This window comes from Gopherus flavomarginatus, unplaced genomic scaffold, assembly GCF_025201925.1.
Source record: "Gopherus flavomarginatus isolate rGopFla2 unplaced genomic scaffold, rGopFla2.mat.asm U_1b, whole genome shotgun sequence".
Classification (NCBI taxonomy): Eukaryota; Metazoa; Chordata; order Testudines; family Testudinidae; genus Gopherus; species Gopherus flavomarginatus.
The window spans coordinates 417520-430482 of NW_026114618.1; the positions used below are offsets into that span (position 1 = coordinate 417520).

The following is a 12963-nucleotide window of genomic DNA, read 5'->3' on the forward strand; positions in this document are numbered from 1 at the left end:
GAGTAAATTTCCTTTTAATAGAAATTGACTTTGAAGCTAAGCAAAATATGTTCTATCTGAAATACAAAAAAATAAAATCTATACTGGCCCAATATTCTCTTATACACTCTAACACCTATTCTCCCGCCCCAACCTTTGGAGTGAGGTTTTCTACCAGAACTCCCTACACTACAGGGGGTAAATTATATCAAAGTAACTTTTGAAGATTAGCCATCATTTCCTGTACGACTAAAAAAAGAAAAAAACAAGACAACTTTCAGTTTTCTAAAATAATTCAGATTATCAAACAATTAGTCTCTTACTCTTTAACCAAAAACCACCTATAATTTCATTTTCATTGGTAACAATAACACATTCAAAGATCACAAATTCTCGTCATATGTTAGTTTTCTTTTAATCCCCATTGCCAACACCTGAACCTTGCCTCAAGTTGTGGTTTGTCCCAACACTTCTGAGAGTTCATATCTCTCTGTTTCTTCTGCCATGCGTGTTGGTGGAAGGCATCTCCTATGTGGGAATGTTTGCATCCTGAGGAAAAATACCTCTTGTCACACTTTAAATCTTTCCAAGTAATAGGAGGTGGGGAGAAGTGATGTAAATGCATAAAACACAAGGAAAACTGTCTGGTCTTCGCTACAGACATTTAATCGGTATAATTATTGCTCAGGGATGTGAAAAATCAACACAGCTGAGCAACGTAGTTACACAGTTCTAATCCCCTGTGTAGATAGCGCCACATCAGCAGGAGAGCTGCTCCTGCCAACACAGCCATCTGAGACACTATTGATTTAAACAATAGAACTACACTGTGCTCATATGCACTTCCCTCAGTTACTGGGGGGTCTGCTGCTGTTCCCCATTTCCAAGTGGAGATTTTAAATCACTGCTGTGTCTTTGTTAGCATGGTCAGTAAATTGGAGAGTTCTCTCCTGTTGACAGAACTGCACTTGAACTTTCTCCATGTCATCATGGAAGGATGGGGAAAAGTAAAGCTGAAGTGAGAAATGACGACTTTAGCAAATGCTCATTTGTCTTCAATTCTCCAGAAAATCTGAGCTGAACCAGTATCTAATTGTGTGACCACACAGCCATCAAGATAGAAAGAAACCCAAATCACAGAGAGATAGAACACATGACAATGAAGTGTAAATTGAAATTCCAGAGCAGGCTACATCTAATTATTTAGAATCAGGACAAGAGATTCTCCCATCACATTATCTTCTGATCCATTCAACCCTGCTTCACTCAGCACTTTCTCAATAGTCAGTTATGTTATTTGCAACATGTTTAGTATCCTAGCATCCCCATAATGGGGGAAAAAGCAGCCACTTTGCCAGAATTGGCTTTACCAATAGATGGAACCTGGGATTTAAACTCGAAATGATGACACTGTATTTAGGATCCATTTGAATTCCCCTTCCAGGCCTTTGATACTTTCATCTCCACTCACAGCAACTCTGACCTAGGATTAAAGAAGTCAAAGCATCATCTCCAAGCATGGACAACTGAGAACACTTCATCACATGACACTTTGAGAAGTGGAGGGGTAGAATGTGATGACGATAAACTCTGCCTCACTCAGAAAAAAGGTAACAGTTCTGCCGTGATGGGGCAGGAGGGAATCTCTGAGTCACCCCATCTCCTTCCAAGTATCAGAGGGGTAGCCGTGTTAGTCCGGATCTGTAAAACGTGACAAAGAGTCCTCTGGCACCTTGTAGACTAACAGACGTATTGGTGCATAAGCTTTCGTGGGTGAATCCCCACTTCGTCAGATGAACGTAGTGGAAATTTCCAGAGGCGGGAATAAACATGCAAGCAAGAATCTGACTAGAGATACTAGAGATAACAAGGTTAGTTCAGTCAGGGAGGATGAGGCTCTCTTCTAGCAGTGGAGGTGTGAACACCAAAGGAGGAGAAACTGCCTTTGTAGTTGGCTATCCATTGACAGTCTTTGTTTAATCCTGAGCTGATGGTGTCAAATTTGCAGATGAACTGGAGCTCAGCAGTTTCTATTTGAAGTCTGGCCTGAAGTTGTTTTTGCTGCAGGATGGCTATTTTTAAATCTGTGATTGTGTGTTCAGGGAGACTGAAGTGTTATCCTACAGATTTTTGTATATTGCTTATGCTCCAAAACGTCTTTTAGTCTATAAAGTGCCACAGGACTCTGCCACTTTTTACATTTCCTTCCAGTATCACAGAGGCTGAAATGACACTTTTTTCCTCCCCTTGCTCCTCTTCATTTATATATAATTTGAAAAGTTCCCATGATAACTGCTCTTCAGCACAACCCAAAGCAACATGAGAACAGCTGGCAATGATACAATCTGCAACATTGGTGACTCTAACAATACCTTTGCAAAAGGAGGAATGGTATAAATGTGATGCTCCCTTGTTTCTTATGTGAAGGGCTGTCATAAACAGATAAGTAAGAGTTAATAGAACAGAAGTACTTCAGGTCTTTTTTGCCTGTAAAGGGTTAATAAGATCAGTGAGCCAGGCTGTCACCTGACCAGAGGACCAATCAGGGGACAGGATACTTTCAAATCTTGAGGGAGGAAAGTTTGAGTGTGTGCTGTTAGAATTTGGTTGTTGTTCACTCTGGGGGCTCAGAGGGACCAGACGTGAAATCAGGTATCTCTCCAATCTCCCTGATACAGGTTCTTATAAGTTCGGAATACTAAGTACTAGGTGATAAGGCTAATTAGGCTTATGTTTGTTTTCTTTATTTGCAAATGTGTATTTGGTTGGAAGGAGTTCAAATTTGTATTTTGCTGAAAAGATTCTAATTGGAACTTGTATACTTAGGCTGGGAGGGTATTCCCAGTGTCTATAGCTGAAAGACTCTGTAACATATTCCATCTTAAATTTACAAAGATAATTTTTACTGTTTTTTCTTTCTTTAATTAAAAGCTTTTCTTGTTTTGATTGTTTTCTTTATTCTAGTGAGACCCCAGGGGACTGGGTCTGGATTCACCAGGGAATTGGTGGAGAGAAAGGTTAATTTCTCTCTGTTTTAGGATTATTTTTCTCTCTCAGGGAGAGTCTGGGAGGGGGAGAGAGAAGGAGGGGGGAAGTTGAATTTTCCTCTCTGTTTAAAGATTCAAGGAGTTTGAATCACAGTAATCTTCCAGGGTAACCCAGGAAAGGGAAGGCTGGGAGAGGCAATGGTGAGGGAAAGGGTTTACTTTCCTTGTGTTAAGATCCAGAGGGACTGGGTCTTGGGGATCCCCGGGCAAGGTTTTGGGGGGACCAGAGTGTACCAAGCACTGAAATTCCTGGTTGGTGGCAGTACTACAAGTACTAAGCTGGTAACTGAGCTTAGAGGAATTCATGCTGGTACCCCATCTTTTGGATGCTAAGGTTCAGAGTGGGGAATTATACCATGACAAGAGCACACTCGAACTACTCATGGGAGAATGGAGTTGATAGAAAGGACAAACGGGTCCACCTCAAAGAGTCAAAATGCAAAATGCAAAACTGGGCCACTCATCTGGACAAGCTGAGGGATATCGGTGCTTCAAGCTGTTCAAAAAGCTTTTAAAAGTTACTCTGTGGGAATCAGGAAAAGTATTAAAGTATTGATAGCCCTAGAGGGTTTTATAGTGTTGATCCCTCATGCAGATACCCTGACGGCTCACATGGGCTCAGTGGCAAGACAAGGTTTTCCCGCACTCACTGCTTCCATTGGGTCTCATACCTGTGTGGATTCTCTCATGTCTAGAAAGGTGAAAGCTGTGACGGAAGCTTTTCCCACACTCCCTGCATTCATAGGGCCTCTCCCCTGTGTGGATTCTCTGATGGATAATAAAGATTGAGCTGCGAGTGAAGGTTTTCCCACACTCACGGCATTCATAGGGCCTCTTTCCTGTGTGGATTCTCCGATGCCCAGTACGGTGAGAGCTGGTAACGAAGCTTTTCCCACACTCAGTGCATTCAAAGGGCCTGTCCCCTGTGTGGATTCTCTGATGTCTAGAAAGGTCTGATCTGTGAGGGAAGGTTTTCCCACACTCATGGCACTCATAGGGCCTCCTCCCTGTGTGGATTCTCTGATGTCTAGAAAGGTCTGATCTGTGAGGGTAGGTTTTCCCACACTCACGGCATTCATAGGGCCTCTTCCTTGTGTGGATTCTCTGATGTTGAGAAAGGGCTGATCTTTCAATGAAGCTTTTCCCACACTCAGTGCATTCAAAGGGCCTGTCCCCTGTGTGGATTCTCTGATGTCTAGAAAGGTCTGATCTGTGAGGGAAGGTTTTCCCACACTCAGAGCATGTATTTTTCCTCTTTCCCATGAGGATTTCCTGCTGTGTTGTGGTTTCCTTGACTCTCTTCCAAGTTTCCCGACAGAAAATAAATTTACCTACTCTCTTCCCTGGCTGGTTTCCCTGCTCTCTTTCTGGTTTGTGCTGAATCTCACAGGAGTTTCCCTGCTCATGACTCCTGGACACATTCCTTTTTGATCTTTGCGATAATGCTCTGTGTTTACCCACTTGCTCGACATTTTTCTGCTGAGAATTCTGCTCCTCTTTCTCACCTACCATTGCATCACCTGCAGCGATAGAGACAGAAACCTCAAACAGGGATGGAAAGAGGAAGGCCAAACCAATACAAGTGCTTGAGAGAGGTCAAATAAAAACAAGAACTAAACTCCTCCAAACTCTTTCCCTAAATAGGAGAGAGGAGGGAATCAATTGGGTCTTCACATCCCATACAAATTCGCAGGGGGAAGGAAGGAAGCCACGGCCTGGTGTCTGCTAGGATCTACAGGAAGCCATGAGCTATATTTATCCTGAGGATACGACCCCTGCTAGGGACAATAATGAACTGAGAGACTTCCCAAGAGCTCTGTAGGGCATCTCAGATGTTTCTTTCAGGCACTTACAGATTCTGAGTTGGTTTAATGTTTCCTCACCTGTGCGGGGAGCTCTCAGGATCTGTCTTTCCTCTGAACCCTGGAGGTCTGGGACCCATGGCTCTTCTCTTTGTTCCAGCTGGGAGATTATATGAGGTCTGGAAACTGGAAACCCTGCTCAGATGAAAGAAAACAAAGGAGTTCAGTTGATTTCATATGACTGTGTCATAAAAACACTCTATTAATTTAACTTCAGCGCTTAGTGTGACCCAATGTGCCTGAGGCAGTCCTCACTGAAAAGGCCAAGGTCAAGGCAGGCTGAAAAAGGGAGAGCAGATGCTCCCAAAACTGGTGGGTAACACGGAAGTTAAACTCACCAGCCAGTTACCAAATGTGCTTCTGATTCCCCATGCTGGTTATTGAGAAACTGAAAAAAGAAATCACACAGCCCCCTTTATTGCATTCTAGTTCTCTGACTCCCAATCAGAATCTAGGTCCAGCACAGTGAAAGGTTATTTAAAACTCTGCTCACATAAACAAAGTGTTCTTTTGACCCCAGAGTCAGCCACATTACCAGTTCAGTATGGGTTTGAATCTTACCCAAAATACTACAATACCAGCAAATCCTTAGCACCTAAACTAAAAGTCTATAAGCAAGAAAGCATCTAAATGAAAGGTTTATTATAAAAGAAAGAAAGAAAAAGGGAGTTGTTAAATGGGAAAGCAATCAGACATATATATTTCTGAATGTATCTGGTTCTTCGCAGTATTGGTGAATTTCTGGCTTGAAAGGCTCCCTGGTACACATTCACATTATTCAGTCCTTTGTTAAAGCCTTCGGTTTGTAGAGAAGTTGCTCTAGAGGTAGGAAGGGGAATTGAAGACAAAATGGAGATGATGCAGCTCCCCTTTACATTTCTTTTGCCAAGTGGCTTCTACTTCCTGTGTCCCAAACACAAGCTTCACAGCACATGGCATGGAAAAGCCTTGGAGGTCTCAGTACACAGGCAAACCCCGGCATGTCTTGCTGACTCAATAGGTGTATCCCCTTAGTCCTTTCAATGGGTTCATTGTATGGCTAATGACCCTGCATGGGCCATCGAACAGGTTGGGCAGCACTGATGCCAATATGTCTGGGGGTGTCACTCAGAAACACTACACAAGTCTGGAATACAGATATACTCTACAGATCTGTAACTCACAATACAAAGATAGAAACAAGATCATCATACTTGGAAAATCATAACATTTTCATTGATACCTTACATGGCATATCTAGCACGATTTATTGCAATTTCATCATATTGGTATTTATAATAAAATAATAATAATATAAAGTGTCTCTCAATTCCATACACTGTCATTTAATAAGTGAGTCAATTTCCAGGACTGGTTCCCTGGGTGTTGGAGGATGCCGAACACCTTGTTTGTGAGGGACTGAAATACCCACATAGATGTTGGGAACACACAGATACTGTGCAAGTCTGTACCCCTATGCTCACTCTTCTAGAAAATTATGATCAATTTTGTTCATAGTATGTGTCAGGGCTGAATCCCCACTCTGTCACTCCAAGTGCAGAAAGCGGGGGCCCGACAAGATTCCACAAATTAATTTGTGCCACTCTAGGCTTGTGTTAAACTCCCAAAGTTACAGCTTTTCTCTGACCTTGGCTTGGTAAATGCTGCCACCACCCAAATGCAAAAAACCCCAAACCCTTGGACCCAGGAAGGAGCACTTGAGAATTCTTCCCTCTGGGGCACCCTCAAGCCCTTTCACCTCCCCTCCAGGAAATAACTGAGAAAGAAAACAAAGGAAATTAGCTGTGGCTACCAGATAATCAAATAATATGCACAAACCTCTTCGGACACCAAAAATCCAATCCTGTTCTTAAAACAGGTACATTTTATTAAAATTGAAAAGGAAAACAATACATCTGGAACTTAGGCTTTTGCTATATCTTAAAAGAAAATTTTTGAAAGCAGCCAAAATAACTTTCTTGGGGGTTCAGCTTAAAGCTTACAAGCAAACAAAAGCATCTGGGATAGCACAGAGGAGATCCAAAAGCCACAATAAAAAATAAACCTGATTGTGTCTGTCTAAACATTCCCTAGCCAAATCATTTCTTCTAGGTATGGAAGATGAATTTTCATACCTGCTTCAAGCCTTACACAGCATTGCTACTCCGTGTCGTCTTCTCCGGAGAACAACAGACAAAGGGAAAGTTACTTCCCCATTTAAAAAAGTTCTAGCTGTTCTATTGGCTCCTTTGGTCAGGTGCCCAATACTTTTCTTTTATCTGTTGGCTTGTTAACCCTTTAGAGGTAAAGCACGCAGAGAACTCGCACCAACAGGGATTTTACAGCCAACTGGCTGGCTGGGTGTTTATAAAAGGGAGATCCCTCCCCTCCACTTCATTTATCACTGTATGGCTTCTGAGGTATCATTTGAAAAGACTTAATCTACTGAATATCCTCCTGTTAAAATGTGTAGCAACATTGTATGTAAAGTTATGAGATTTTACGGTATGATGTTACTGAAAAAGCTGCAACCTAACCCTAAGTTCCTCAGAGACAGCAAGGCAAACAGCTGGTCAAATAGCCATTCTCCAGGAGCGGGAAGGTGTGAAGAAGACATTTACATTCCATCACAGGGATCACTTGAAGCTCGTATCTATGACAGCCTGTCACCATGACTCAGCTGAGAACTGAAGTGGTTTCTAGTACAAAGGACTGAATTATAAAAAGAGGTGAGGAAAATGCATGAGACTCTCTCTCTCCCCTTTCCCTCTGCTCATGACAACTCCTGAAGAACTGAATGTGGGCGGCAGGGGTAGGTTAGGGGGAGTCCTGGCTGAAAGGAAAACCAGCCTGTCTCAGCAGATGGTGAGAGAAACATTTGTTTTAAATCCCTTTTACCTTGTTAAGTTAAACATTAGTTTGTGTTTTATCTTGCATTTCTTTTGTAAACAATTCTGACTTTAAGGCCTCATTACTTGTCACTTAAAATCTTTTTTTTCAGTAGTTAATAATTTTGTTTTCCTTTTTTATCAAACCATTGTGTTTGGATTAAAGTGTGTTGGAAACTCCATTTGGAATAACAAGGCTGGTGCATGGCATTTTCCACTGATGAAACAAGAGATTTTATATGAGCTCCCATTCTTCAGGAGTGTGCTGGACAGGGCAAGATGCACATTTCTGGGGGAAGTCTGGGAGCAGAGAATTTTCTGGGGTTCCTCTGTGAGGTACTGTAATTTGTGAGTCACTGACTAACAGCACTCAAAACTGTGTAGCTGGAAGCGAGTTAATGCTGAAGACTGCATGTGAACTGCCCAGGAGTGGCTGCTCTCACAGTAGAGCAGTGGAAAAGGCACGTCAGCTTGGGGAACTGAGGGGACACAGCTGTTCAACAGTCCAGATTGCACTGTGCTTAATGTCACAGACACTCAATTTCAAAGAGTCTCCTAAAACACACAGAAAGTAAATCTATGTCCCAGAAATCAGAGTCTCCAGAGAGAGGGCAAGTCTCCCTGGCACTGCTTCTTGCTGACAGACGGGTCCAGAGACAACAGGAGAGTCCTGGGGAAGCTGAGAACAGTAACCATGGGCTGGTGGGGTTCAGTGGAGAAAGGGAACAGGAAGGGCAGGGATATCACTGAATGCAGGATCTCAGCAGTGCTAGATGACAGGATAGCACATAGTGCAGCCCATTGGAAAACATAATCCCAAATATATGTACAAAATGATGGGGTCTAAATTAGTTATTTCCATTGATTTATATAAGGGCAATAAGATATTCTCTGTATTACTGTCTATCCCTTTTTAAATAATTCTTAACATACTGTTTGCTTTTTTGACTTCCGCTGCACATTGCTGGACGTCTACAGAGAACTATCCACAATGACAAAAAGATCATTTTCCTGATTAATCTAATTTTGCCCCCATCATATTGCATGTATAGTTGGGGTTATTTTTTCCAATGTTCATTACTTTACATTTATACACATTACATTTCATTTGCCATTTTGTTGCCCATTCACTTAGTTTTGTGAGATCTTTTTGAAGTTCGTCACAGTCTGCTTTGGTCTTAACTATCTTGAGCAGTTTAGTGTCATCCGCAAATTTTGTCACCTCACTGTTTACCCCTTTCTCCAGATCATTTATGAATACATTGAATAGGATTGGTCCAAGAGTTGACCCTTAGGGAACACCACTAGTTACTCCTCTCCATTCTGAAAGTTTACCATTTATTCCTACCCTTTGTTCCCTGTCTTTTAACCAGTTCTCAATCCATGAAAAGATCTTCCCTCTTATCCTATGATAATTTATGTAAGAGCCTTTGGTGAGGGATCTTGTCAAAGGTTTTCTGGAAATCTAAGTACACTATGTCCACTGGATCCCCCTTGTCCACATGTTTGTTGATCCCTTCAAAGAACTCTAATAGATTAGTAAGATATGATTTCCCTTTACAGAAACCATGTCGACTTTTGGGGGAGGGATAGCTCTGTGGTTTGAGCATTGGCCTGCTAAACCCAGGCTTGTGAGTTCAATCCTTGACAGGGCCAATTAGGGATCTGCTAGTGAAGGTAGGGGGCTGGACTCAATGACCTTTCAAGGTCTCTTCCAAATCTAGGAGATTGGTATATCTCCTATTTTCTTTTCCTTTTCTTTGCCCAACCATTTTTGTTCCTCTATGTGCCTGACAATTTTATTCTTTACTATTGTTTCAACTAATTTGCCTGATACAAATGTTAGACTTACCAGTCTGTAACTGCCAGGATCGCCTCTAGAGCCCTTTTTAAATATTGGTGTTACATTAGCAATCTTCCAGTCATTGGGTACAGAAGATGATTTAAAGGATAGGTTACAAACCATAGCAAATAGTTCCCCAATTTCACATTTGAGTTCCTTCAGAACTCTTGGGTAAATACCATCTGGTCCCAGTGATTCGTTACAGTTAAGTTATCAATTAGCTCCAAAACCTCCTCTACTGACACTTCAATCTGTGGCAATTCCTCAGATTTGTCACCCACAAAAGATTTGGAAATCTCCCTAACATCCTCAGAAATGAAGACTGAAGCAAAGAATGCATTTAGTTTCTCTGCAATGACTTTATCGTCTTTAAGGGCTCCTCTTGTATCTCAATCATCCAGGGGCCCCACTGGCTGTTTAGCAGGCTTCCTGCTTTTGATGTACTTCTGAGTTTTTGGCTAGCCCCTTCTTCACACTCCTCTTTGGCTTTTCTTATTACATTTTTACACTTAATTTGGCAGTGCTTATGCTCCCTTCCATATACCTCACCAGGATTTGACTTCCACTTTTAAAAGATGCCTTATCTCTCACTGCTTCTCTTACATGGTTAAGCCAAGCCACAGTGACTCTTTTTTAGTTCTTTTGCTGTGTTTTTTAATTTGGGGTATACATTTAAGTTGGGCCTCTAATATTGTGTTTTTGAAAAGTGTCCATGCAGCTTGCAGGGATTTCACCCTAGTCATTGTACCTTTTAATTGCTGTTTAACTTACCCCCTCGTTTTTGCATAGTTCCTCTTTCTGAAATTAAATGCCACAGTGTTGAGCTGTTTTTCTCACCACAGGAATGTTATATGTTGTTATATTATGATCACTATTTCCAAGCAGTTCTGATATAGTTACCTCCTGGACTAGATCCTTCCTTCCACTTAGGACTAAATTGAGAGTTGCTTCTCCCCTTCCGGGTTCTTGTACCAGCTGCTCCACGAAGCAGTCATTTAAAGTATCCAGAAATTCTGTCTCTGCATTTTGTCCTGAGGTGACATGTACCCAGTTAATATGGGGATAATTGAAATCTCCATTATGGAGTTCTTTATTTTGACAGCCTCTCTAATCTCCCTTCACATTTCATCCTCACTATCACTGTCTTTGATAGGTGCTTGATAACAGATCCCTATTGTTATATTCTTATTAGAGCATGAAATTACTATCCATAGAGATTCTATGGAACATGTGGTTTCATTTAAGATTTTTACTTCATTTGAGTCTACATTTTCTTGAACATACAGTGCCACTCCCTCCCCCACCCCCCGAGTATGACCTGCTCTGTTCTTCTGATATATTTTGTACCCTGGAATGATTGTGTCCCATTGATTGTCCTTACTCCACCAGGTTTCTGTGATGCCTATTATGTCAATATCCTCCTTTAACATGAGGCTCTCTAATTCACCCATCTTATTATTTAGACTTCTAGCATTTGTGTACAAGTACTTTAAAAAATTGTCACTCTTTATTTGTCTGCCCTTTTCTGATGTGTCTGATTCTTTTGTGTGTGAATGCTTCTCGTCTGATCTGGCCCCTACTTTATCCTCTTCCAGCCTCTCTTCCTGACTAAACTAGAAAAATCTCTATCACTACATTCTTCTCTAAGACAAGTCTCTGTCCGATCCACGAGTTCCTCTGCAGCCATTTGTTTTCCCCCATCTCTTAGTTTAAAAACTGCTCTGCAACCTTTTTAATGTTAAGTGCCAGCAGTTCAGTTCCACTTTGGTTTAGGTGGAGCCCATCCTTCCTATATAGGCTCCCCCATCCCCAAAGTTTCCCCAGTTCCTAATAAATCTAAACGCCTCCTTTCTACACCATCATTTCATCCACGCATTGAGACTCTGAAGCTCTGCCTGCATACCTGGCCCTGTGTGTGGAACTGGAAGCATTTCTGAGAATGCCACCATAGAGGTCCTGAATTTCAGTCTCTCTTCTAGCAGACTAAATTTGGCCTCTAGGACGTCTCACCTACTGTTCCTTATGTCACTGGTGCCTACATGTACCACGACCACTGGTTAATCCCCAGCACTACACATAAATCTATCTAGATGCCCTGAGAAATCTGCAACCTTCACACCAGGCAGGCAAGTCACCATACGGTTCTCCCAGTCCTCACAAACCCAGCTATCCTTGTTTCTAATGATCGAGTCTCCCATTACTAACAGCTGCCTTTTCTTAATGACTGCAGTTCTGTCCCCTGGCAAGGTAACCTCAGTGCAAGAGGTTACCCCAACACCATTCGGAAGGAGGGTCCCAATTATGGGAAGCTTTCCCTCTGCTCCCATTGACTGCTCTCCTTCCCTGTGCCTTTCATCCTCCTCAACAGCGCAGTGGCTGTCTGACCGGAGGTGGGAGAAATCTACAGTGTCCCGGAAAGCCTCATCGACATACTTCTCTGCCTCCCTTAGCATCTCCAGTTCCACCACCCTGGCCTCCAAAGCCTCCATGCAGTCTCTGAGGGCCAGGAGCTCCTTGCACCGAATGCACACGTAAGCCACCCACTCACAGGGCAGGTAATCATACATGCTACATTGAGAGCAATAAACAGGATAGCCCCCACTCTGCTGCTGGGTTTCTGCCTGTGTTCTCTCTTATAGCCACCAAGTTAACAACAGGATTTGTGTTTCAATCAAGAAGTCTGTATTATAGCTTAAATGTTTTAAAGAATGGCAAGAGAATCTCGCCCCCTTCCCACTCCCCTTCCAAACTCCCTCAAAAAACTACCTGTTAGCAGCCCTGTTTCCAAAGCTTCCTGGTCGCTTGCTCACTGCTTTACAAAGCACTCCCCTATCACATACCACCCCACCCCCTGCTGTGAGCCACCCAGGGTAGGGGGCTGGGAGCACCCCCAGGACCCCAGCCCTGACTCCTGCACCCCCTCCCACATACGCAGCTCTCACACCCCATGCTCTGACTCCTACACCCCCCCACACATCCTCACCCCCACCCTGAGCACCAAATATGGGAGCTCCTGCACAGACACACCCACATTGCCATCTGCATCCCTTTCACCAAATGGGAGCAGCCCCAGGTAAGCACTCCACACTCAAATGTCCTGCCCCAACCCTGAGCCCCCTCTTGCATCCTAAAACCTAGAAAGACCCTGCAGCCCGATCTCCAGCCTGCTCCTGCACCCTAACTCCCTCCCAGACCCTGCACCTTCTGCCCTGACTCCTGCACCCTGAACATCCTGCCCTCACTGACTCCTGCACCCCCTCACATCCCCAGCCCTTACTCCTTCACCCCTCAAACACATTCCAGTTCCCTGCCCTCCCTGATTCCTGCAACCACCCATAACCCCTTCCCTTCCACACCCCCATGCC

The 12963-nt window shown here is 43.1% G+C and overlaps 1 protein-coding gene across 4 annotated transcripts in view; it reads right to left on the reverse strand.

Annotated features, from left to right (window-relative positions):
- Nucleotides 1-294: 294 nt before the first annotated feature.
- The window catches only part of LOC127041920 (zinc finger protein 34-like), a 143024-nt gene continuing 130355 nt past the window's right edge, over nt 295-12963 (reverse strand). For all 4 annotated transcript variants that reach the window (XM_050935684.1, XM_050935683.1, XM_050935681.1 and 1 more), the window contains 2 exons: nt 4910-5023; nt 295-4546 (listed from right to left, as the gene is read on the reverse strand). In XM_050935684.1, coding sequence (XP_050791641.1) covers nt 3645-4546; nt 4910-5023 — 1016 coding nt within the window. In that variant the 3' untranslated portion in view covers nt 295-3644. The remainder of the gene's footprint in view (nt 4547-4909; nt 5024-12963) is intronic.